At 63.0% G+C, this 26,604-nt stretch overlaps 3 protein-coding genes across 7 annotated transcripts in view; all 3 read right to left on the bottom strand.

The window, feature by feature from the left end:
• Positions 1-9,362, bottom strand: part of GIPC1 (GIPC PDZ domain containing family member 1) — a 34,978-nt gene extending 25,616 nt beyond the window's left edge. Inside the window, 3 exon segments of the mRNA XM_065048303.1 lie at positions 2,325-2,510; positions 7,002-7,317; positions 9,204-9,362. Coding sequence (XP_064904375.1) covers positions 2,325-2,510; positions 7,002-7,307 — 492 coding nt within the window. The 5' untranslated portion in view covers positions 7,308-7,317; positions 9,204-9,362.
• Positions 9,363-11,033: 1,671 nt separating this feature from the next.
• Positions 11,034-14,231, bottom strand: LOC135578097 (formin-2-like). Of its 5 annotated transcripts, XM_065048299.1 has the most exons (6): positions 13,582-14,231; positions 13,289-13,460; positions 12,878-13,062; positions 12,476-12,533; positions 12,373-12,411; positions 11,043-11,966 (listed from the first exon to the last, which is right to left on the bottom strand). In XM_065048299.1, the coding sequence occupies exons 1-6, from the start codon at positions 13,617-13,619 to the stop codon at positions 11,262-11,264; spliced, it is 1,197 nt and encodes a 398-aa protein (XP_064904371.1). In that variant the 5' UTR covers positions 13,620-14,231; the 3' UTR covers positions 11,043-11,261. The 5 variants fall into 5 exon arrangements, with proteins under 5 accessions (XP_064904374.1, XP_064904373.1, XP_064904371.1 ...); XM_065048302.1 differs by lacking the exons at positions 12,373-12,411; positions 12,476-12,533; positions 13,289-13,460 and adding exons at positions 13,063-13,103; positions 13,509-13,544 and having other exon boundaries at positions 11,034-11,952; positions 12,755-12,907; positions 14,033-14,231; XM_065048300.1 differs by lacking the exons at positions 12,373-12,411; positions 12,476-12,533 and having other exon boundaries at positions 11,045-11,952; positions 12,755-13,062; positions 13,352-13,460.
• A 149-nt stretch (positions 14,232-14,380) lies between these two features.
• DNAJB1 (DnaJ heat shock protein family (Hsp40) member B1) lies at positions 14,381-25,117 on the bottom strand. Its single transcript, XM_065048297.1, has 3 exons — positions 24,802-25,117; positions 21,341-21,909; positions 14,381-14,743 (listed from the first exon to the last, which is right to left on the bottom strand). Exons 1-3 carry the CDS (start codon positions 25,010-25,012, stop codon positions 14,513-14,515), a joined length of 1,011 nt encoding a protein of 336 aa, XP_064904369.1. The 5' UTR covers positions 25,013-25,117; the 3' UTR covers positions 14,381-14,512.
• Positions 25,118-26,604: the final 1,487 nt, after the last annotated feature.

The raw sequence follows: 26,604 nt of genomic DNA, 5'->3' as shown, positions 1-26,604 counted from the left end.
CAGTGACACCCCTTGTTGTCCTCCATCCCCATCCCACTTTGACTTCTCCACCATATACAATGTCCCCATGTCCCCGTATTGACCAGGGACACCCCTTGGTCTCCTCCATCCCCACTTTGATTTGGTCAAAGTCTACAATGTCCCCATGTCCCCCTGTTGACCAGTGACACCCCTTGTTGTCCTCCATCCCCATCCCACATTGACTTCTCCACCATCTACGATGTCCCCATGTCCCCCTATTGACCAGTGACACCCCTTGGTGTCCTCCATCCCCATCCCCACATTGACTTGACCAACATCTGCAATGTCCCCATCCCCACATTGACTTCTCCACCATCTCTGATGTCCCCATGTCCCCCTATTGACCAGTGACACCCCTTGGTCTCCTCCATCCCCATCCCACATTGACTTGGCCAACATCTACGATGTCCTCATGTCCCCCTGTTGACCAGTGACACCCCTCGGTCTCCTCCACCCCCATCCCCACATTGACTTGGCCAACATCTGTGATGTCCCCATGTTCCCCAACAACCAGTGACACCCCTTGGTCTCCTCCATCCCCACTTTGATTTGGTCAAAGTCTACGACGTCCCCATGTCCCCCTGTTGACCAGTGACACCCCTTGGTCTCCTCCATCCCCACATTGACTTCTCCACCATCTCTGATGTCCCCATGTCCCCGTATTGACCAGTGACACCCGTTGGTCTCCTCCATCCCCATCCCCACATTGACTTCTCCACCATATACAATGTCCCCATGTCCCCCTGTTGACCAGGGACACCCCTTGTTGTCCTCCATCCCCACATTGACTTGGCCAACATCTGTGATGTCCCCATGTCTCCCTATTGACCAAGGACATCCCTTGGTCTCCTCCATCCCCATCCCACATTGACTTGTCCACCATCTACGATGTCCCCATGTCCCCCTATTGACCAGGGACACCCCTTGGTCTCCTCCATCCCCATCCCCACGTTGACTTGTCCACCATCTACAATGTCCCCATGTCCCCCTATTGACCAGGGACACCCCTTGGTCTCCTCCATCCCCACTTTGATTTGGTCAAAGTCTACGATGTCCCCGTGTCCCCCTATTGACCAGTGACACTCCTCGGTGTCCTCCACCCCCATCCCACATTGACTTCTCCACCATATACAATGTCCCCATGTCCCCCTATTGACCAGTGACACCCCTTGGTCTCCTCCACCCCCATCCCCACATTGACTTGACCAACATCAACAACGTCCCCATGTCCCCCTATTGACCAGTGACACCCCTTGGTCTCCTCCATCCCCACTTTGATTTGGTCAAAGTCTACGATGTCCCCGTGTCCCCCTATTGACCAGTGACACCCCTTGGTCTCCTCCATCCCCACTTTGATTTGGTCAAAGTCTACGATGTCCCCGTGTCCCCCTATTGACCAGTGACACCCCTTGGTCTCCTCCATCCCCACATTGACTTGGCCAACATCTGTGATGTCCCCATGTTCCCCAACAACCAGTGACACCCCTTGGTCTCCTCCATCCCCACTTTGATTTGGTCAAATCTACGACGTCCCCATGTCCCCCCGTTGACCAGTGACATCCCTTGGTCTCCTCCATCCCCATCCCCACATTGACTTCTCCACCATCTACGATGTCCCCATGTCCCCCTATTGACCAGTGACACCCCTTGGTCTCCTCCATCCCCACGTTGACTTCTCCACCATCTCTGATGTCCCCATGTCCCCCTGTTGACCAGTGACACCCCTTGGTGTCCTCCATCCCCATCCCCACATTGACTTGACCAACATCTGCAATGTCCCCATCCCCACATTGACTTCTCCACCATCTCTGATGTCCCCATGTCCCCCTATTGACCAGTGACACCCCTCGGTCTCCTCCACCCCCATCCCCACATTGACTTGGCCAACATCTGTGATGTCCCTATGTCCCCCAAGTCACCAGTGACACCCCTTGGTCTCCTCCATCCCCACTTTGATTTGGTCAAAGTCTACAATGTCCCCATGTCCCCCCGTTGACCAGTGACACTCCTCGGTGTCCTCCATCCCCATCCCCACATTGACTTGACCAACATCAACAACGTCCCCATGTCCCCATATTGACCAGTGACACCCCTTGTTGTCCTCCATCCCCACTTTGATTTGATCAAAGTCTACGACGTCCCCGTGTCCCCCCGTTGACCAGTGACACCCCTTGGTCTCCTCCATCCCCACTTTGATTTGGTCAAATCTACGACGTCCCCGTGTCCCCCCGTTGACCAGTGACACCCGTAGGTGTCCCCCGCCCCCGCCCTACGCTGAGCGGCCGGTGTCCCCGCGGTGTCACCTTGATGAAGGCGTAGCCGGCGCCGTTGTCGGTGATGGTGAGTCCCAGCGCCTCCTCGGACTTGAGCACCTGCACCTCCTTGCGCTGCCCCCTGGTGTGGGCGAAGATGAAGTCCTCCAGCCCGATCTGCCCGCCCAGCAGCTTCTCCATGTCCACCTTGTGCGTGTTCAGCGTGCAGAACATCACCTGCGGACACGGGGACGTCAGCGGGGACATCGGGGACACCGCTGGGGATGTGGGGATATTGGGGACATGGGGACACTGGGATATTGGGGACACCGCTGGGGATGTGGGGATATTGGGGACATGGGGACATTGGGGATATTGGGGACACCGCTGGGGATGTGGGGATATTGGGGACATGGGGACATTGGGGATATTGGGGATATTGGGGACATGGGGACATTGGGGATATTGGGATATTGGGGACATGGGGATATTGGGGACATTGGGGACACCGCTGGGGATGTGGGGATATTGGGGACATGGGGACATTGGGGACATTGGGGATATTGGGGACATTGGGGACATTGGGGACATGAGGATATTGGGGACATGGCGATATTGGGGACATTGGGATATTGGGGACACTGGGGACATGGGGATATTGGGATATTGGGGACATGGGGATATTGGGGACACTGGGGACATGGGGACATTGGGATATTGGGGACATGGGGATATTGGGATATTGGGGACATGGGGACATTCGGGATATGGGGATATTGGGGACACCGCTGGGGATGTGGGGATATTGGGGACATGGGGACATTGGGATATTGGGGACATGGGGACATTGAGGACACCGGTGGGGATGTGGGGATATTGGGGACATGGGGACATCGGGACATTGGGGACATTGGGGACATTGGGATATTGGGGACATAGGGACATCGGGGACACCACTGGGGATGTGGGGATATTGGGGACATGGGGACATCGGGGACATGGGGATATTGGGATATTGGGGACACAGGGACATCGGGACATCAGGGACATTGGGGATATTGGGGACACCGCTGGGGTTGTGGGGATATTGGGGACATGGGGACATGGGGGATATTGGGGACATGGGGACATTGAGGACACCACTGGGGATGTGGGGATATTGGGGACATGGGGACATGGGGACATTGGGGACATGGGGATATTGGGGACATGTGGACATGGGGACATTGGGGACATGAGGATATTGGGGACATGGGGATATTGGGGACATTGGGATATTGGGGACACTGGGGACATGGGGATATTGGGATATTGGGGACATTGGGATATTGGGGACATGGGGATATTGGGGACACTGGGGACATGGGGACATTGGGATATTGGGGACATGGGGATATTGGGATATTGGGGACATGGGGACATGGGGATATGGGGATATTGGGGACACCGCTGGGGATGTGGGGATATTGGGGACATGGGGACATTGGGATATTGGGGACATGGGGACATTGAGGACACCGGTGGGGATGTGGGGATATATTGGACATGGGGACATCGGGACATTGGGGACATTGGGATATTGGGGACATGGGGACATTGAGGACACCGCTGGGGATGTGGGGATATTGGGGACATGGGGACATGGGGGATATTGGGGACATGGGGACATTGAGGACACCGCTGGGGTTGTGGGGATATTGGCGACATGGGGACATGGGGGATATTGGGGACATGGGGACACAGGGACATGGGGACATCGGGGACATTGGGGATATTGGGGACACCGCTGGGGATGTGGGGATATTGGGGACATGGGGACATTGGGGACATAGGGACATCGGGGACACCGCTGGGGATGTGGGGATATTGGGGACATGGGGACATTGGGGACATGGGGATATTGGGGACATGGGGACATTGGGATATTGGGGACATGGGGACATCGGGGACATTGGGATATTGGGGATATTGGGGACATGGGGATATTGGGGACATGGGGATATTGGGGACACTGGGATATTGGGGACATTGGAGACATGGGGATATTGGGGACATGGGGACATCGGGGACATTGGGATATTGGGGACACTGGGACATTGGGGACATTGGGATATTGGGGACATTGGGGACATGAGGATATTGGGGACATGGGGATATTGGGGACATTGGGATATTGGGGACACTGGGGACATGGGGACATTGGGATATTGGGGACATGGGGATATTGGGGACATTGGGGACATGGGGATATTGGGGACATGGGGACATGGGGACATTGGGACATGGGGACATGGGGGCATTGGGATATTGGGGACATTGGGGACATGGGGATATTGGGGACATTGGGCCATGGGGATATTGGGGACATGGGGATATTGGGGACATTGGGGACATGGGGATATTGGGGACACTGGGGACACCGCTGGGGATGTGGGGATATTGGGGACATGGGGACATTGGGATATTGGGGACATGGGGACATTGGGGACATCAGGGATATTGGGGACATTGGGATATTGGGGACATGGGGGACATCAGGGATATTGGGGACATGGGGACATTGGGGACATGGGGATATTGGGGACACTGGGGACACCGCTGGGGTTGTGGGGATATTGGGGACATGGGGACATCGGGGACATGGGGATATTGGGATATTGGGGACACGGGGACATCAGGGACATTGGGGATATTGGGGACATTGGGGATATTGAGGACATGGGGACATCGGGGACACCGCTGGGGATGTGGGGATATTGGGGACATGGGGACATTGGGATATTGGGGACATGGGGACACTGGGGACATTGGGATATTGGGGACATTGGGGATATGGGGATATTGGGGACATGGGGGACATCAGGGATATTGGGGACATGGGGACATTGGGATATTGGGGACATGGGGACATTGGGGACATCAGGGATATTGGGGACATGGGGGACATCAGGGATATTGGGGACACTGGGGACACCGCTGGGGATGTGGGGACATTGGGGACATGAGGATATTGGGAACATGAGGATATTGGGGACATTGGGGACACCGTTGGGGACATGCGGACATTAGGGACACAGGGACACTGCTGGGGACATGAGGACATTGGGGACATGGGGACATTGGGGACACTGGGGACATTGGGGACACTGAGGACACCCTGGTTTCCCAGCACCCATGGGTGCCCTGATGTCCCCCAGGTGCCGATCAGACCCGCAGCCCCCGGGGTACCCCAGACCCTTCTGGGTGCCCCAAACACCCTGTGTTCCCCATCCCCCACCCCCACCCCCCATCCCCAGCACCCATGGGTGCCCCAAAGCCCTCTGTACTCGCCACCTACCCCCATAGCACCCATGGGTGCTATAGGGCCCACCTCTGCCGATCTTGCCGTAGAGCTCGCGCACGTTGCTGAACCCCATCCCCCATCCCCATAGCACCCATGGGTGCCCCAATCCCCTCCATGTCCCCATCCCCATAGCACCCATGGGTGCCCAAATCCCCTCCATGTCCCCATCCCCATAGCACCCATGGGTGCCCCAATCCCCTCCATGTCCCCATCCCCATAGCACCCATGGGTGCCCCAATCCCCTCCGTGTCCCCATCCCCATAGCACCCATGGGTGCCCCAATCCCCTCCGTGTCCCCATCCCCATAGCACCCATGGGTGCCCCAATCCCCTCCATGTCCCCATCCCCATAGCACCCATGGGTGCCCCAATCCCCTCCATGTCCCCATCCCCATAGCACCCATGGGTGCCCCAATCCCCCCCATGTCCCCATCCCCATAGCACCCATGGGTGCCCCAATCCCCTCCGTGTCCCCATCCCCATAGCACCCATGGGTGCCCCAATCCCCTCCATGTCCCCATCCCCATAGCACCCATGGGTGCCCCAGCACCCACCTCAGCGGGGGGGATGCCGAACGCCTCCCCGATCTTGCCGTAGAGCTCCCGCACGTTGCTGAACCCCATCCCCCATCCCCATAGCACCCATGGGTGCCCCAATCCCCTCCGTGTCCCCATCCCCATAGCACCCATGGGTGCCCCAATCCCCTCCGTGTCCCCATCCCCATAGCACCCATGGGTGCCCCAATCCCCTCCGTGTCCCCATCCCCATAGCACCCATGGGTGCCCCAATCCCCTCTGTGTCCCCACCCCCATAGCACCCATGGGTGCCCCAATCCCCTCCATGTCCCCATCCCCATAGCACCCATGGGTGCCCCAGCACCCACCTCAGCGGGGGGGATGCCGAACGCCTCCCCGATCTTGCCGTAGAGCTCCCGCACGTTGCTGAACCCCATCCCCCATCCCCATAGCACCCATGGGTGCCCCAATCCCCTCTGTGTCCCCATCCCCATAGCACCCATGGGTGCCCCAATCCCCTCCGTGTCCCCATCCCCATAGCACCCATGGGTGCCCCAGCACCCACCTCGGCGGGGGGGATGCCGAACGCCTCCCCGATCTTGCCGTAGAGCTCCCGCACGTTGCTGAACCCCATCCCCCATCCCCATAGCACCCATGGGTGCCCCAATCCCCTCCATGTCCCCATCCCCATAGCACCCATGGGTGCCCCAGCACCCACCTCAGCGGGGGGGATGCCGAACGCCTCCCCGATCTTGCCGTAGAGCTCCCGCACGTTGCTGAACCCCATCCCCCATCCCCATAGCACCCATGGGTGCCCCAATCCCCTCCGTGTCCCCATCCCCATAGCACCCATGGGTGCCCCAGCACCCACCTCGGCGGGGGGGATGCCGAACGCCTCCCCGATCTTGCCGTAGAGCTCCCGCACGTTGCTGAACCCCTCCACGCGTCCCGTGGCGCTGCCGTGCGCCAGCTGCGTGTGGAACACCAGGCGGGGGCGCAGCGCGGGGGGGGGCAGCCCGGGGGGGGTGGGGGTGCCCGGGATGGGGGGGGCACCCCCTCCTCTCCCATCCCCCGGCACTGCGGGGGGGTCACCGGGGGTCCCCGTGCGCCCCCCGGTCGATTCTTCGTTGTCCACCAGAGGCGGCGGCTTCTTGCGGCGCCCGAGGCCCAGCGGCATGGGGGCGGGGCTGGGGGGGCAGGGAGAATTGGGGGTGATGGGGGATAATGTGGGGGGTGGGGGATAACGGGGGGATGAGGGATAATGGGGGATGGGGATAATGGGGGGATGGGGGATAATGGGGGGATGGGGGATAATGGGGGTGGGGATAATGGGGGGATGGGGATAATGGGGGGATGGGGGATAATGGGGGGATGGGGATAATGGGGGGATGGGGATAATGGGGGGTGGGGATAATGGGGGGTGGGGATAATGGGGGGATGGGGATAATGGGGGGGTTGGGGATAATGGGGGGTGTGGGGTGCTGGGGAGGGGGGCAGTGAGAATTGGGGGTATGATGGGGGGTGGGGGTGATGGGGGTGGAGGATAATGGGGGATGGGTGATAATGGGGGTGGGGGATAATGGGGGATGGGTGATAATGGGGGTGGGGGATAATGGGGGGGTGGGTGATAATGGGGGGTGGGGATAATGGGGGATGGGGGATGCTGGGTAGGGGGGGCAGTGAGAATTGGGGGGGATGATGGGGGGGTGGGGGATGATGGGGGATGGGGGATAATGGGGGGTGGGGGATAATGGGGGGGTGGGGGATAATGGGGGTGCGGGGGGTAGTGGGTGCTGGGGGAGAGTGAGAATTGGAGGGGGGGATAATGGGGGTGGGGGGTGCTGGGGAAGGGGGGCAGTGAGAATTGGGGGGGATGATGGGGGGGTGGGGGGTGATGGGGGGGTGGGGGATGATGGGGGGGTGGGGGATAATGGGGGTGCGGGGGGCAGTGAGAATTGGGGGGGGGGTGGGTATGATGGGGAAACTGAGGCACGGGGGGGTGGGGGATGATGGGGGATGGGGATAATGGGGGGTGGGGGATAATGGGGAGGGGGGGGCAGTGAGAATTGGGGGGGCTAAGGGGGATAATGGGGGGTGGGGGATAATGGGGGGTGGGGATAATGGGGGGTGGGGATAATGGGGGGGTGGGGGATGCTGGGTAGGGGGGGCAGTGAGAATTGGGGGGGGTGGGGGGTATGATGGGGAAACTGAGGCACAAGGGGACTGGGGGATAATGGGGGACAATGGGGGATAATGGGGGGTGGGGGATAATGGGGGATGAGGGATATTGGGGAGGGGGGGCAGTGAGAATTGGGGGGGATAGGGGGGGATAATGGGGGTGGGGGATTATGGGGGGTGGGGATAATGGGGGGTTTGGGGATAATGGGGAGTGGGGGGTGCTGGGGAGGGGGGGCAGTGAGAATTGGGGGGGGTAGGGGGGGATAATGGGGGTGGGGGATTATGGGGGGTGGGGATAATGGGGGGATGGGGATAATGGGGGGGGTGGGGATAATGGGGGTGGGGGATAACGGGGGTGGGGATAATGGGGGGGTGGGGGATGCTGGGTAGGGGGGGCAGTGAGAATTGGGGGGGGTAGGGGGTATGATGGGGAAACTGAGGCACGGGGGGGATGGGGGATGATGGGGGGGATGGGGGATAATGGGGGATGGGGGATAATGGGGAGGGGGGGCAGTGATAACTGGGGGGGGTGGGGGGGTATGATGGGGAAACTGAGGCACGGGGGGGTGGGGGATAATGGGGGGATGGGGGATAATGGGGGCGACTGAAGGACAATGGGGGATAATGGGGGATGGGGGGCAATGGGGGGTGGGGTACAACGGGGGGGCTGGGGCCCGGCCGCCACCCCGCCGGCCCCACAGGGGGCGCTGCGCCCGGACACCCGCTCCCGCCCCCCAGGAAACACCGACGGGGGGCTCCGGTTCCCCCGCCCCCCCCCCCCCCAAACCGGGACCCCCCGGGACCCCCCGCCCCTTCCCCCCCCCCGCTCCGGGCCCCCCCGGCCCCGCTTCCCCCCCCCGGTTCCCCCTGGATCCCCCCGGTTCCCCCCGCTCACCGGCCGGGCGCTGCTGCCGGAGCGGCACTTCCAGGAAGGCGGGGCCAAACCACGCCCGGACCAATCAGCGCGCCCACCCACGCAACGCCGGCCAATGGGAGACGCGAGCGGGGTGAAGGGCTGAGGGGGGAAGGAAAGGGCTGGGGCGCTCCCACACCCCTGCTCGGGGACATGGGAGCGGCCGGCTGGTCGCAGCCAATCAGGAGCGAGGATTCCGAGTCGCGGCGGCGTGGGGGTGTGGTCAGAAAGGGGGGCGTGGTCATGCAGGGGGCGTGGGCATACAGGGGTTACTGTCAGGCGGGGGGGCGTGGCTAGGGTTGGGCAAGACTAAGTGGAGCGCGGGGGGGTGCGGGCAGTTAATATTCCCCCCCTCCCACCCCGTAGTGTACCAGCCCATCATTTTGGGGGTCACAGCCCCTAACACACCCCCTGGAAGAGGAGGGGTCACCCACCAGCCCATCCCCACGGCGCCAAATGTGGGGGGAGCACCCCACATTTCCCTGTCCCCCCCCCCCCCCCAAAAAGACAATGGGAGCCAGCGGAGGTTTCAGCGCTTTATACAAAGCCGAACGTGCGCTCCTGTTGCAGGAACTGACCCTTTTCCGGGCGGTTTTATCCCAAAGGATAAGAGGGTCCTGCCCCCCCCCCCCCCCGCCCCGAGCCGCCCGCGGCCCCCCCCACCCCCCAACCCCCCCCCCATCCCCCCCCCCCCGAGGGGGGTCCCCCCGGTCTGGGACACCCCAGACCCCCCCAGACCCCGGGGGGGACACCCCAAGATGACGGGGATGGGGGGAGCGGGGGGGGGGGGCAGGATGGGGACACCCCAGGACCCCCAGAACCCGGGGGGGACCCCAAATTGGGGGGGGGGTGGACAGGGGAACCCCCCAAGATGATGGGGATGGGGGGACCCGGGGGGGGGGGGCAGGATGGGGACACCCCAGGACCCCCAAACCCCGGGGTGGGACCCTAAATTGGGGGGGGGGGGGGACAGGGGGACCCCCCAAGATGATGGGGATGATGGGACCCCGGGGAGGGGGGGGGCAGGATGGGGACACCCCAGGACCCCCAGACCCCGGGGGCGGGGGAACCCAAATTGGGGGGGGGGGGGACAGGGGGGACCCCCAAGATGATGGGGACAGGGGGAGCTGGGGAGGGGGGGGACACCCCCAGGACCCCCAGACCCCGCGGGGGGACCCTAAATTGGGGGGGGGGGGGGGTGGACAGGGGGACTCCCCAAGATGATGGGGATGGGGGGGACCCGGGGGGTGGGGGGGCAGGATGGGGACACCCCAGGACCCCCAGACCCCGGGGGCGGGGAACCCAAATTGGGGGGGGTGGGGACAGGGGGGACCCCCAAGATGATGGGGATGGGGGGAGCTGGGGAGGGGGGGGACACCCCAGGACCCCCAGACCCCGGGGTGGGACCCTAAATTGGGGGGGGGGGGGACAGGGGGACCCCCCAAGATGATGGGGATGATGGGACCCCGGGGAGGGGGGGGGGCAGGATGGGGACACCCCAGGACCCCCAGACCCCGGGGGCGGGGAACCCAAATTGGGGGGGGGGGGACAGGGGGGACCCCCCAAGATGATGGGGACAGGGGGAGCTGGGTGGGGGGCACCCCAGGATCCCCAGACCCTGGGCAGGATCCCCAGACCCTGGGGAGGACCCCAAATTGGCCGGGGGGGGGGGGGGGGGGGACAGGGGGACCCCCCAAGATGATGAGGATGGGGGGACCCGGGCGGGGAGGGGGGGGGGGGGGGCGGGATGGGGACACCCCAGGACCCCCAAACGCCGGGGGGGGACCCCAAATTGGGGGGGGGGGGGGGTGGACAGGGGGACCCCCCAAGATGATGGGGACAGGGGGAGCTGGGGAGGGGGGGGACACCCCAGGATCCCCAGACCCTGGGGAGGACCCCAAATTGGGGGGGGGGGGTGGACAGGGGGACCCCCCAAGATGATGGGGATGGGGGGACCCGCGGGGGGGGGGAAGGGTGGGGACACCCCAGACCCTGGGGGAGACCCCAAAATGGGGGGGAGGGTGAGGACAGGGGGACCCCTCAGACCCCGAAGAGGACCCCAAATTGGGGGGGGAGGGACACAGGGGGACCTCCCAAGATGATGGGGACAGGGGGAGCTGGGGAGGGGGGGGACACCCCAGGATCCCCAGACCCCAGGGGGGGATCCCAAATTGGGGGGGGGGTGGACAGGGGGACCCCCCAAGATGATGGAGATGGGGGGACCCAAGCGGGGGGGCAGGATGGGGACACCCCAGGACCCCCAGGTCTCCAAGATGGGGGGGACAAGGTGAGCTCAGGACCCCAAGATGGGGTGGGGGGGGGACACACCCAGGACACCCCAAGGTCCCCAAAGATGGGGGGGGACACCCAGGACACGCCAGATATTCGGGGACAAGGACACCTCAGGGTCCCCAAGGTGGGGGGGGACACCCAGATATTGGGGGACAAGGACACCTCAAAACCCCTAAGGTGGGGGGGACACCCAGGACACCCCAAGGTCCCCAAAGACTGGGGGGGGACACCCAGGGTCCCCAAGGTGGGGGACAAGGACACCTCAAGACCCTCGAGGTGGGGGGGACACCCAGATATTGGGGGACAAGGACACCGTAGGACCCCCAAGGTGGGGGGGGACACCCAGGACACCCCAGATATTGGGGGACAAGGACACCTCAAGACCCCCAAGGTAGGGGGGGACACCCAGGACACCCCAAGGTCCCCAAAGATGGGGGGGGACACCCAGGACACCTCAGATATTGGGGTACAAGGACACCTCAGGGTCCCCAAGATAGGGGGGGACACCCAGATATTGGGGGACAGAGACACCTCAGGACCCCCAAGTTGGGGGGGGGACACCCAGGACACCCCAAGGTCCCCAAGGTGGGGGACAAGGACACCTCAAGACCCCCAAAGACAGGGGGTGACACCCAGAACACCTCAGGACCCCCAAAGTGGGGGGGGGACGGGGACACCCAGGACACCTCAGGATCCCCAAAGATTGGGGGGGACACCCAGGATACCCCAGGACCCCCAAGGTAGGGGGACAAGGACACCTCAGGGTCCCCAAGATAGGGGGGGGACACCCAGGACACCCAGATATTGGGGGACAAGGACACCTCAAGACCCCCAAGGTGGGGGGGGACACCCAGGACACCTCAGGACCCCCAAAGATTGGGGGGGACACCCAGGACACCTCAGATATTGGGGGACAGAGACACCTTAAGACCCCCAAGTTGGGGGGGAGACACCCAGGACACCCCAGATATTGGGGGACAAGGACACCTCAGGGTCCCCAAGATAGGGGGGGACACCCAGATATTGGGGGACAGAGACACCTCAGGACCCCCAAGTTGGGGGGGGGACACCCAGAACACCCCAGATATTGGGGGACAAGGACACCTCAGGACCCCCAAGTTGGGGGGGGGGACACCCAGGACACCCCAAGGTCCCCAAGGTGGGGGACAAGGACACCTCAAGACCCCCAAAGACAGGGGGTGACACCCAGGACACCTCAGGACCCCCAAGGATTGGGGGGGACACCCAGGGTCCCCAAGGTGGGGGACAAGGACACCTCAAGACCCTCAAGGTGGGGGGGACACCCAGATATTGGGGGACAAGGACACCGTAAGACCCCCAAGGTGGGGGGGGGGGACACCCAGGACACCCCAGATATTGGGGGACAAGGACACCTCAGGACCCCCAAGTTGGGGGGGGACACCCAGGACACCCCAAGGTCCCCAAAGATGGGGGGGGACACCCAGGACACCTCAGATATTGGGGGACAAGGACACCTCAGGGTCCCCAAGATAGGGGGGGACACCCAGATATTGGGGGACAGAGACACCTCAGGACCCCCAAGTTGGGGGGGGGACACCCAGGACACCCCAAGGTCCCCAAGGTGGGGGACAAGGACACCTCAAGACCCCCAAAGACAGGGGGTGACACCCAGAACACCTCAGGACCCCCAAAGTGGGGGGGGGCGGGGACACCCAGGACACCTCAGGATCCCCAAAGATTGGGGGGGACACCCAGGACACTCCAGGACCCCCAAGGTAGGGGGACAAGGACACCTCAGGGTCCCCAAGATGGGGGGGGACACCCAGGACACCCCAGATATTGGGGGACATGGACACCTCAAGGCCCCCAAGTTGGGGGGGGACACCCAGGACACCCCAAGGTCCCCAAGGTGGGGGACAAGGACACCTCAAGACCCCCAAAGACAGGGGGTGACACCCAGAACACCTCAGGACCCCCAAGTTGGGGGGGGGGGGGGGACACCCAGGACACCCCAGATATTGGGGGACAAGGACACTCAGGATCCCCAAGGTGGGGGGGACACTCAGATATTGGGGGACAAGGACACCTCAAGACCCCCAAGTTGGGGGGGGACACCCAGGACATTCCAAGGTCCCCAAAGATGGGGGGGGACACCCAGGACACCTCAGATATTGGGAGACAAGGACACTCAGGATCCCCAGGATAGGGGGGGACACCCAGATATTGGGGGACAGAGACACCTCAGGACCCCCAAGTTGGGGGGGGGACACCCAGGACACCCCAAGGTCCCCAAGGTGGGGGACAAGGACACCTCAAGACCCCCAAAGACAGGGGGTGACACCCAGAAAACCTCAGGACCCCCAAGGTGGGGGGGGACACCCAGGACACCCCAAGGTCCCCAAAGATGGGGGGGGACACCCAGGATACCCCAGGACCCCCAAGGTAGGGGGACAAGGACACCTCAGGGTCCCCAAGATAGGGGGGGACACCCAGGACACCCCAGATATTGGGGGACAAGGACTCTCAGGATCTCCAAGATAGGGGGGGGACACCCAGATATTGGGGGACAAGGACATCTCAGGACCCCCAAGGTAGGGGGGGACACCCAGATATTGGGAGACAAGGACACCTCAAGAACCCCAAGTTGGGGGGGGGACACCCAGGACATTCCAAGGTCCCCAAAGATGGGGGGGGGACACCCAGGACACCTCAGATATTGGGAGACAAGGACACTCAGGATCCCCAAGATAGTGGGGGACACCCAGATATTGGGGGACAAGGACATCTCAAGACCCCCAAGGTAGGGGGGGACACCCAGGACACCTCAGGATCCCCAAAGATTGGGGGGGACACCCAGGACACCCCACACTCCAAGCCAGGGGGACAGCCCAGGTCCCCATGACTTAGGGGTGGGTTGAGGACACCCAGACCCCCCTCTATGGTCCCCAAATGGTCCCCAAATGGTCCCCATATGGTCCCCACATGGTCCCGCCCCCCCCCCGGTGTGTTTTGGGGGGTCAGACGGGCAGGATCTGCTCCAGGAGGGTCCGCGAGGCCGGGGGGATCCTGTCGGGGAATTTGACCTCGAACTCGATGACCAGGTCCCCGCGCTGGTCGGGGCTGCGGGGGAGGGGGAGCCCCTCGCCCGGGATGCGCCGCTTCACCCCCGGCTTCAGCACGTCCTGGAACACCATGGGGATGGTGCGGCCGTCCAGCGTCGGGGTGTTCACGGTGCAGCCGCACAGCGCCTGCGGGACGGGAATCAGCCGTCAGGGCCGCCCGTCAGACATCATGGCCGCCCGTCATCATCCATCATGGCCGCCCGTCATCATCCATCATGGCCGCCCGTCGCCCATCATCATCCATCATGGCCGCCCATCATCATCCATCATGGCCGCCCATTATGGCCACCCATCATCCATCATGGCCACCCATCATGGCCGCCCATCATCCATCATGGCCGCCCATCATCCATCATGGCCACCTATCATGGCTGCCCGTCACCCATCATCATCCATTATGGCCGCCATCATCATCCATCATGGCCGCCCATCATGGCCACCCATCATCCTTCATGGCCGCCCATCATGGCCACCCATCATCCATCATGGCCGCCCGTCATACCACCCATCATGGCCGCCCGTCATACCACCCATCATGGCCGCCATCATCACCCATCATGGCCGCCCATCATCCATCATGGCCGCCCATTATGGCCACCCATCATCCATCATGGCCGCCCATCATCATCCATCATGGCCGCCCATTATGGCCACCCATCATCCATCATGGCCGCCCATCATCATCCATCATGGCCGCCCATCATCATCCATCATGGCCGCCCATCATCCATCATGGCCGCCCATCATCATCCATCATGGCCGCCCATCATCACCCATCATGGCCGCCATCATCACCCATCAACATCCATCATGGCCGCCACCATCACCCATCATGGCCGCCCATCATCACCCATCATGGCCGCCACCATCACCCATCATGGCCGCCACCATCACCCATCATGGCCGCCCATCATCATCCATCATGGCCGCCCATCATCACCCATCATGGCCGCCATCATCACCCATCATGGCCGCCCATCATCATCCATCATGGCCGCCCATCATCATCCATCATGGCCGCCCATCATCACCCACCATGGCCGCCATCATCATCCATCATGGCCGCCCATCATCATCCATCATGGCCGCCCATCATCACCCATCATGGCCGCCCACCATCACCCATCATGGCCGCCCGTCATCACCCATCATGGCCGCCCATCATCACCCATCATGGCCGCCATCATCATCCATCATGGCCGCCCAGCATCACCCATCATGGCCGCCCATCACCCATCATGGCCGCCCATCATCATCCATCATGGCCGCCCATCATCATCCATCATGGCCGCCCATCACCCATCATGGCCGCCCATCATCATCCATCATGGCCGCCCATCATCATCCATCATGGCCGCCCATCATCATCCATCATGGCCGCCCAGCATCATCCATCATGGCCGCCCAGCATCACCCATCATGGCCGCCCGTCATCACCCATCATGGCCGCCCATCATCACCCATCATGGGCGCCATCATCATCCATCATGGCCGCCCAGCATCACCCATCATGGCCGCCCATCACCCATCATGGCCGCCCATCATCATCCATCATGGCCGCCATCATCATCCATCATGGCCGCCCATCATCATCCATCATGGCCGCCATCATCACCCATCATGGCCGCCCGTCACCCATCATTATCCATCATGGCCGCCCATCATCCATCATGGCCGCCCGTCATCATCCATCATGGCCGCCCATCATCCATCATGGCCGCCATCATCATCCATCATGGCCGCCATCATCAGCCATCATGGCCGCCATCATCAGCCATCATGGCCGCCATCATCAGCCATCATGGCCGCCCATCATCAGCCATCATGGCCGCCCATCATGGCCGCCCATCATCCATCATGGCCGCCATCATCATCCATCATGGCCGCCAGCACCCACCATTGGCCACCACTGCCCACCATGGGCCAGACCAAGCCCAACCCATCTTGACATCCCCATCACTACCATGACAACCCCAACCCATCCCAACGTCCCCACCAAGACCAAGCCCAACCCATTCCTGACATCCCCATCACCACCACCACCAACCCCAACCCATCCCGACGTCCCCACCAAGACCAATCCATCCCCAACGTCCCCACCACTACCATGACCACGTCCAACCCATCCTTGACATCCCCATCACTACCACAACCAAGCCCAAGCCATCCCAGTGTCCTCACCAAGACCAAGACCAACCCATCTTGACATCCCCATCACTACCATGACCTAGACCAGCCCAACCCCACCATCCCCACCAAGACCAAGACCAACCCATCTTGACATCCCCATCATCACAGCCAACCCCAACCCATCCAACCATCCCCACCAAGACCAACCCCAACCCATCCCCACCAAGACCAAGACCAACCCATCTTGACATCCTCATCACTACCATGACCTAGACCAACCCATCCCAACGTCCCCACCAAGACCAAGCCCAACTCATCCTTGACGTCCCCATCATCACAGCCAACCCCAACCCATCCTTGACGTCCCCATCATCACAGCCAACCCCAACCCATCCCCAACGTCCCACCAAGACCAAGCCCAACCCATCTTGACATCCCCATCACTACCATCACCAACCCCAACCCATCCCACTGTCCCCACCAAGACCAAGACCAAGACCAACCAATCTTGACATCCCCATCATCACAGCCAACCCCAACCCATCCTCAACGTCCCCACCAAGACCAAGCCCAACCTATCCTTGACATCCCCATCACTACCATGTCCTAGACCAACCCATTTCACCGTCCCCACCAAGACCAACCCCAACCCATCCTTGATATCCCCATCACCACATCCAACCCCAACCCATCCCCAACGTCCCCACCAAGACCAAGCCCAACCCATCCCCACCAAGATGAAGCTCAACCTATCCTTGACATCCCCATCATTACCATGACCTAGACCAACCCAACCCCACCATCCCCACCAAGACCAAGACCAACCCACCTTGACATCCCCATCACTACCATGAGCAAGACCAACCCATCCCAACGTCCCCACCAAGACCAAGACCAACCCATCCCCTACGTCCCCATCACCACAGCCAACCCCAACCCATCCCACCATCCCCACCAAGACCAACCCACCCCAAAGTCCCCACCAAGACCAAGACCAACCCATCCCACCATCCCCATCACTACCATGACCAAGACCAACCCATCCCCACCATCCCCACCAAGACCAAGACCAACCAATCCTGACATCCCCATCATCACAGCCAACCCCAACCCATCCCACCATCCCCATCAAGACCAAGACCAACCCATCTTGACATCCCCATCACTACCATGACCTAGACCAACCCATCCCAACGTCCCCACCAAGACCAACCCCAACTCATCCCTGACATCCCCATCACCACATCCAAGACCAACCCATCCCAGTGTCCTCACCAAGACCAAGACCAAAACCAACCCATTTCCACCGTCCCCACCAAGACCAACTCCAACTCATCCCCAACGTCCTCACCAAGACCAAGACCAACTCATTCCCAACATCCCCATCATCACAGCCAACCCCAACCCATCCCCACCATCCCCACCAAGACCAAGACCAACCCATCTTGACATCCCCATCACCACATCCAAGACCAACCCATCCCACCATCTCCACCAAGACCAAGACCAACCCATCTTGACATCCCCATCACCACATCCAAGACCAACCCATCCCACCATCCCCACCAAGACCAAGACCAACCCATCTTGACATCCCCATCACCACATCCAAGACCAACACATCCCACCATCTCCACCAAGACCAAGACCAACCCATCTTGACATCCCCATCACTACCATGACCAAGACCAACCCATCCCAACGTCCCCACCAAGACCAACCCCAACTCATCCCTGACATCCCCATCACCACATCCAAGACCAACCCATCCCAGTGTCCTCACCAAGACCAAGACCAAAACCAACCCATTTCCACCGTCCCCACCAAGACCAACTCCAACTCATCCCCAACGTCCTCACCAAGACCAAGACCAACTCATTCCCAACATCCCCATCATCACAGCCAACCCCAACCCATCCCCACCGTCCCCACCAAGACCAAGACCAACCCACCTTGACATCCCCATCACTACCATGACCAAGACCAACCCATCCCCACCATCCCCACCAAGACCAAGACCAACCCATCTTGACATCCCCATCACCATATCCAACCCCAACCCATCCCCAACGTCCTCACCAAGACCAAGACCAACCCATCTTGACATCCCCATCACTACCATGACCAAGACCAACCCATCCCAACGTCCCCACCAAGACCAAGACCAACCCATTCCCACCAAGATGAAGCCCAACCTATCCTTGACATCCCCATCATTACCATGACCAAGACCAACCCATCCCACCATCCCCACCAAGACCAACCCATCTTGACATCCCCATCACCACATCCAACCCCAACCCATCCCACCATCCCCACCAAGACCAAGACCAACCAATCTTGACATCCCCATCATCACAGCCAACCCCAACCCATCCCCAACGTCCCCACCAAGACCAACTCCAACTCATCCCCAACGTCCTCACCAAGACGAAGACCAACCCATCCCCAACACCCCCATCACTACCATGACGAAGACCAACCCATCCCCACCATCCCCATCACCACATCCAACCCCAACCCATCCCACCATCCCCACCAAGACCAAGACCAACCCATCCCCACCGTCCCCACCAAGACCAACTCCAACTCATCCCCAACGTCCTCACCAAGACCAAGACCAACCCATCTTGACATCCCCATCACTACTATGACCAAGACCAACCCATCCCAACGTCCTCACCAAGACCAAGACCAACCCATCTTGACATCCCCATCACTACCATGACCAAGACCAAGCCATCCCAACGTCCCCACCAAGACCAAGACCAACCTATCCTTGACATCCCCATCAATACTAAGACCAACCCATCCTCAATGTCCCCACCAAGACCAAGACCAACCCATCCTTGACATCCCCATCACCACATCCAAGACCAACCCATCCCACCATCTCCACCAAGACCAAGACCAACCCATCTTGACATCCCCATCACTACCATGACCAAGACCAACCCATCCCAATGTCCCCTCCAAGACCTACCCCAACTCATCCTTGACATCCCCATCACCACATCCAACCCCAACCCATCCCACCATCCCCACCAAGACCAAGCCCAAGACCAACCAATCTTGACATCCCCATCATCACAGCCAACCCCAACCCATCTCACCGTCCCCTCCAAGACCAAGACCAACTCATCCCCAACGTCCCCACCAAGACCAAGACCAACCCATCCCCAACACCCCCATCACTACCATGACCAAGACCAACCCATCCCCACCAAGACCAAGACCAACTCATTCCCAACATCCCCATCACCACATCCAACCCCAACTCATCCCCAACGTCCTCACCAAGACCAAGTCCAACCCATCTTGACATCCCCATCACTACCATGACCAAGACCAACCCATCCCCTACGTCCCCACCAAGACCAAGACCAACCCATCCTTGACATCCCCATCATCACAGCCAACCCCAACCCATCCCACCGTCCCCTCCAAGACCAAGACCAACCCATCTTGACATCCCCATCACTACCATGACCAAGACCAACCCATCTCACCATCCCCACCAAGACCAAGACCAACCCATCCCCAACGTCCCCATCAACACATCCAACCCCAACCCATTCCCAGCGTCCCCACCAAGACCAAGACCAACTTATTCCCAACATCCCCATCACCACATCCAACCCCAAACCATCCCGCTGTCCCCACCAAAACCAAGACCAACCCATCCTTGACATCCCCATCACTACCATGACCAAGACCAACCCATCCCCAACATCCCCACCAAGAGCAAGCCCAACCCATCCTTGACGTCCCCATCATCACATCCAACCCCAACCCATCCCACCGTCCCCTCCAAGACCAAGACCAAGACCAACCCACCCCCAAAGTCCCCACCAAGACCAAGACCAACCCATCCCACCATCCCCATCACTACCATGACCAAGACCAACCCATCCCCACCAAGACCAAGACCAAGACCAACCAATCTTGACATCCCCATCATCACAGCCAACCCCAACCCATCCCACCATCCCCATCAAGACCAAGACTAACCTACCCTTGACATCCCCATCATTACCATGACCTAGACCAACCCATCCCCACCGTCCCCACCAAGACCAATTCCAACCCATCTTGACATCCCCATCATCATGGCCAACCCCAACCCATCCCACCATCCCCACCAAGACCAAGTCCAACCCATCTTGACCTCCCCATCACTACCATGACCAACCCCAACCCATCCCACCGTCCCCACCAAGACCAAGACCAACCCATCTCACCATCCCCACCAAGACCAAGACCAACCCATCCCCACCGTCCCCACCAAGACCAACTCCAACTCATCCCCAACGTCCTCACCAAGACCAAGACCAACCCATCTTGACATCCCCATCACTACTATGACCAAGCCCAACCCATCCCAACGTCCCCACCAAGACCAAGACCAACCCATCCCCACCAAGATGAAGCCCAACCTATCCTTGACATCCCCATCACTACCATGACCAAGACCAACCCATCCCCAACGTCCCCACCAAGACCAAGTCCAACCCATCCTGACATCCCCATCGCTACCATGACCAACCCCAACCCATCCCCCCCTCCCCACCAACCCCAATCCGCCCCGCCCACCTCTCTCAGGCTGATCTTCGCCGGGTAGACAATGTCCGACCCCTCCCGGCGGAACACGTTGTGCGGTTTGTCCTTGAGCACGAAGACCACGTCGGCCGGGATGTTGTTGGGCGTCTGGTCGCCCTCCTTGGGGAAGGTGATCTTGGTGCCCTCCTTCCAGCCCCGCTTCACCTCGATGGTCAGGATCTTGTCCTCGTTGCGCACCGTTTTCCCGTCGGGGTTGAGGCGCTTGTGGGAGATCTTCATCTTCTTGGTACAACCGGTGTAGATCTCCTCCAACGACACCTTCAGGTCGTACAAAACCGGGGGGTCTTGCTTGCGGCACGCGCCCTCGGCGCCCCCCCGGCCGCGGGGGAAGCTGACGTTGCCGAACCCCCCCATGTGGAAAGTGGTGAAGGTGTCGTCGCCGTCATCGTCGTCTCCGTTGCGTTGGACGAAGAAGGTGTCGAAGGGGTTGCGACCGTCGAAGAATTCGGCGAACATCTGGTGGGGGTCCCCCCGGAATGTATAGGTGAAGGTGGGGCCATTGGAACCCCCCTGGCTGGAAGTTGGGGCGCCCCCTTTCAGCCCTATAAGGAGGGGAAGGCGGCGGTGAGGCGGTGGGTGGGGTGGGGGGTGCGTTCCGGCGCAGGGCGTGGGGACGCGGGCGTGGGGCTGGCGCGGCCCCAGCGCCGCGGGGGGGAACCGGTTCTGCTCGGCGCCCCAGGACGCGGCGCGGCCAGACGCACCGGACGGGCCCCAACAGGCCCAGCCGGATCCGCGCCCAAGCGCCGGCACGCCCCGGCGCGGCTGCGGCACCGCGGGACGGCACCCGGGGGACTGCACCCGGGGGACTGCACCCGTGGGACGGCACCCGTGGGCACCCCAGGATGGCACCCGTGGGACTGCACCCGTGAGACGGCACCCGTGGGACGGCACCCGTGGGCACCCCAGGATGGCACCCGGGGGACTGCACCCATGGGACTGCACCCATGGGCACCCCAGGATGGCACCCATGGGACTGCACCCATGGGACGGCACCCATGGGCACCCCAGGATGGCACCCGTGGGACGGCACCCGGGGGACTGCACCCGGGGGCACCCCAGGATGGCACCCGGGGGACAGCGCCCCGTGGGACAGCACCCATGGGACTGCACCCAGGGTCACCCCCAGACTGCACCCACGGGCACCCCCCGGGACGGCACCCATGGGCACCCCAGGATGGCACCCATGGGACGGCACCCATGGGACGGCACCCATGGGACGGCACCCCCCAGACTGCACCCACGGGCACCCCCCGGGACGGCACCCATGGGCACCCCAGGATGGCACCCATGGGACGGCACCCATGGGCACCCCAGGATGGCACCCGGGGGACGGCACCCATGGGACGGGACCCATGGGACGGCACCCCCAGACTGCACCCACGGGCACCCCCCGGGACGGCACCCATGGGCACCCCAGGATGGCACCCATGGGACGGCACTCATGGGACGGCACCCATGGGCACCCCCGGGACGGCACCCGTGGGACTGCACCCATGGGTACCCCAGGATGGCACCCGGGGGACAGCACCCCGTGGGACGGCACCCATGGGACTGCACCCAGGGGCACCCCCAGACTGCACCCACGGGCACCCCAGGACAGCACCCATGGGACTGCAGCCATGGGATGGCACCCACAAGCACCCCAGGACAGCACCTATGGGCACCCCCAGGACGGCACCCATGGGACTGCAGCTATGGGACGGCACCCATGGGCACCCCGGGACGGCACCCATGGGACAGCACCCATGGGACTGCACCCATGGGACTGCAGCCACAGCACCCCATGACATCACCCGTGGGACGGCACCCATGGGACTGCACCCAGGGGCACCCCGGGACAGCACCCATGGGACGGCACCCAGGGGACTGCACCCATGGGACGGCACCCACGGGCACCCAATGACAGCACCCGTGGAACCGCACCCGTGGAACTGCACCCACAAGCACCCCATGACAGCACCCGTGGGACGGCACCCGTGGGACTGCAGCCACGGGACTGCACCCACAGGCACCCCAGGATGGCACCCGTGGGACGGCACCCATGGGCACCCCCAGCCAGACCATCGTCACCCCCCACCATGCTTGTCAACCCACGCTAGACCATTGTCACCCCCCGCCAGACCTTTGGCACCCCCCATATCATCCTGACCCCCCAAACCCCCCATCACCCTGACCCCCAAACCCCCCAGATCACCCTGACCCCCATCAGACCCCTATACCCCCCCACCTCACCCTGACCCCCACAAACCCCCCATCACCCTGATCCCCCAAACTCCCAGATCACCCTGACCCCCATCAGACCCCTATACCCCCCACATCACCCTGATCCCCCCAAACCCCCCATCACCCTGACCCCCCAAACCCCCCATCACCCTGACCCCCCAAACCCCCATCACCCTGACCCCCCAAACCCCCCATCACCCTGACCCCCATCAGACCCCCATACCCCCCCACATCACCCTGACCCCCAAATCCCCCACATCACCCTGACCCCCCAAACCCCACATCACCCTGACCCCCATCAGATCCCTATACCCCCCCCACATCACCCTGACCCCAAACCCCCCATCACCCTGACCACCCCCAGCCCCCCAACCCCCCACCAGCCCCCCAACCCCCCCCATCACCCTGACCCCCCCCAAACCCCCCATATCACCCTGACCCCCAAACCCCCACATCAACCTGACCCCCCCAAACCCCCCACATCACCCTGACCACCCCCAGCCCCCCAAACCCCTCACCCCCCCAAGCCCCCCCATCACCCTGACCCCCCATCCCAGCCCCCCCCATCACCCTGACCCCCCCCAAACCCCCCACATCACCCTGACCACCCCCAGCCCCCAAAACCCCCCACCCCCCAAACCCCCCACATCACCCTGACCCCCAAACCCCCCATCACCCTGCCCCCCCAACCCCAGCCCCCCCATACCCCCCCATCCCCCTGACCCCCCCCAAACCCCCACATCACCCTGACCCCCCCAAACCCCCCACATCACCCTGACCACCCCCAGCCCCCAAAACCCCCCACCCCCCCAAACCCCCCACATCACCCTGACCCCCAAACCCCCCATCACCCTGCCCCCCCCAACCCAGCCCCCCATACCCCCCCATCCCCCTGACCCCCCCAAACCCCCACATCACCCTGACCCCCCCAAACCCCCACATCACCCTGACCCCCCCCAAACCCCCCATCACCCTGCCCCCCCACCCCCCCAAACCCCCACCCCCCATCACCCTGACCCCCCCCAAACCCCCACATCACCCTGACCCCCCACCCCCCCATCACCCTGCCCCCCCCACCCCAGCCCCCCCAAGCCTCCCCAATCACCCTGACCCCCCCCAGCCCCCCCACATCACCCTGACCCCCAAACCCCCCCCACCCCCCCATCACCCTCCCCCCCCCCCCCCCCCCCGCGTCCCCGGTGTCCGCTCACCCTCCTCCCCGTACTTGTCGAAGATCTCCCTCTTCTTGGGGTCGCTGAGCACGTCGTAGGCCTCGGCCACCTCCTTGAAGCGCTCCTCGGCGCCCGGCTCCTTGTTCTTGTCGGGGTGGAAGCGCAGGGCCTGCCGGCGGTAGGCCCGCCGCACGTCCTCGGCCGAGGCGCCGCGGGGCAGCCCCAGCGTGCGGTAATAGTCCTTCCCCATCCCCCGCGCCGCCGCTCTGAGGCGCCGCCGGAACCTTCCAGAGCCCGCCGACCCGCCGCGACACGCCCACAGGGAGGCTCGGCCAATGGGAGAGCGCGGAGGAGTAAAGGGGGTGGGGAGAAGGAGGGTGGCGACACGCCCACAGGGAGGCTCGGCTAATGGGAGAGCGCGGAGGAGGGGAGGGGGTGGGGAGAAGGAGGGTGGCGACACGCCCACCGAGAGGCTCGGCCAATGGGAGAGCGCGGAGGAGGGGACGGGGTGGGGAGAAGGAGGGTGTAGACACGCCCACCGGGAGGCTCGGCTGATGGGAGAGCGCGGAGGAGCAAAGGGGGTGGGGAGAAGGAGGTGGCGACACGCCCACAGGGAGGCTCGGCCAATCGGAGAGGGCGGAGGAGGGGAGTGGGAGGGGGAGAGAGGGACGCGCCATGCCCACAGGAGGCTCGGCCAATGGGAGAGCGCGGAGGAGCAAAGGGGGTGGGGAGAAGGAGTGTGGCGACACGCCCACCGGGAGGCTCGGCTAATGGGAGAGCGCGGAGGAGCAGAGGGGGTGGGGAGAAGGAGGGTGGCGACACGCCCACAGGGAGGCTCGGCTAATGGGAGAGCGCGGAGGAGCAAAGGGGTGGGGAGAAGGAGGTGGAGACACGCCCACCGGGAGGCTCGGCTAATGGGAGAGCGCGGAGGAGGGGAGGGGGTGGGGAGAAGGAGGGTGGCGCCACGCCCAGCGAGAGGCTCGGCCAATGGGAGAGCGCGGAGGAGGGGAGGGGGTGGGGAGAAGGAGGGTGGCGACACGCCCACCGAGACGCTAGGCCAATCGAAGGGCGGGGGGGGTGGGGAGAAGCAGGGTGGCGCCACGCCCAGCGAGAGGCTCGGCTAATGGGAGAGCGCGGAGGAGGGGAGGGGGTGGGGAGAAGGAGGGTGGCGCCACGCCCACCGAGAGGCTCGGCCAATGGGAGAGCGCGGAGGAGCAGACGGGGTGGGGAGAAGGAGGGTGGCGACACGCCCATCGAGAGGCTAGGCCAATGGGAGAGCGCGGAGGAGGGGAGGGGGTGGGGAGAAGGAAGGTGGCGCCACGCCCACCGAGAGGCTAGGCCAATCGGTTTGCGCGGAGAGGGCGGGGAGGGGGGGGGGGGGAGAGGGACTCGCCACGCCCACCGAGATGCTAGGCCAATCGGAGGGCGGTGGGGGGGGGGAGAGGGACGCGCCACGCCCACAGAGACGCTCGGCCAGTCCGAGAGCGCGGAGGAGAGGCGGGGGTGGGGAGAAGGAGGGTGGCGCCACGCCCATCGAGACGCTAGGCCAATCGAAGGGCGGGGGGGGGGTGGGGAGAAGCAGGGTGGCGACACGCCCACCGGGAGGCTCGGCTAATGGGAGAGCGCGGAGGAGGGGAGGGGGTGGGGAGAAGGAGGGTGGCGACACGCCCACCGGTAGGCTCGGCCAGTCCGAGAGCGCGAAGGAGAGGCGGGGGTGGGGAGAAGGAGGGTGGCGCCACGCCCACCGATATGCTAGGCCAATCGGAGGGCGGCGGGGGGGGGGGAGAGGGACGCGCCACGCCCACCGAGACGCTACTCTAGTCCGAGAGAGAGGCGGCGAGG

Source organism: Columba livia, unplaced genomic scaffold (assembly GCF_036013475.1).
Source record: "Columba livia isolate bColLiv1 breed racing homer unplaced genomic scaffold, bColLiv1.pat.W.v2 Scaffold_469, whole genome shotgun sequence".
NCBI lineage: Eukaryota > Metazoa > Chordata > Aves > Columbiformes > Columbidae > Columba > Columba livia.
The sequence above is the reverse complement of the archived record's forward strand: the minus strand, read 5'-3'. Positions and strand labels throughout refer to the sequence as shown.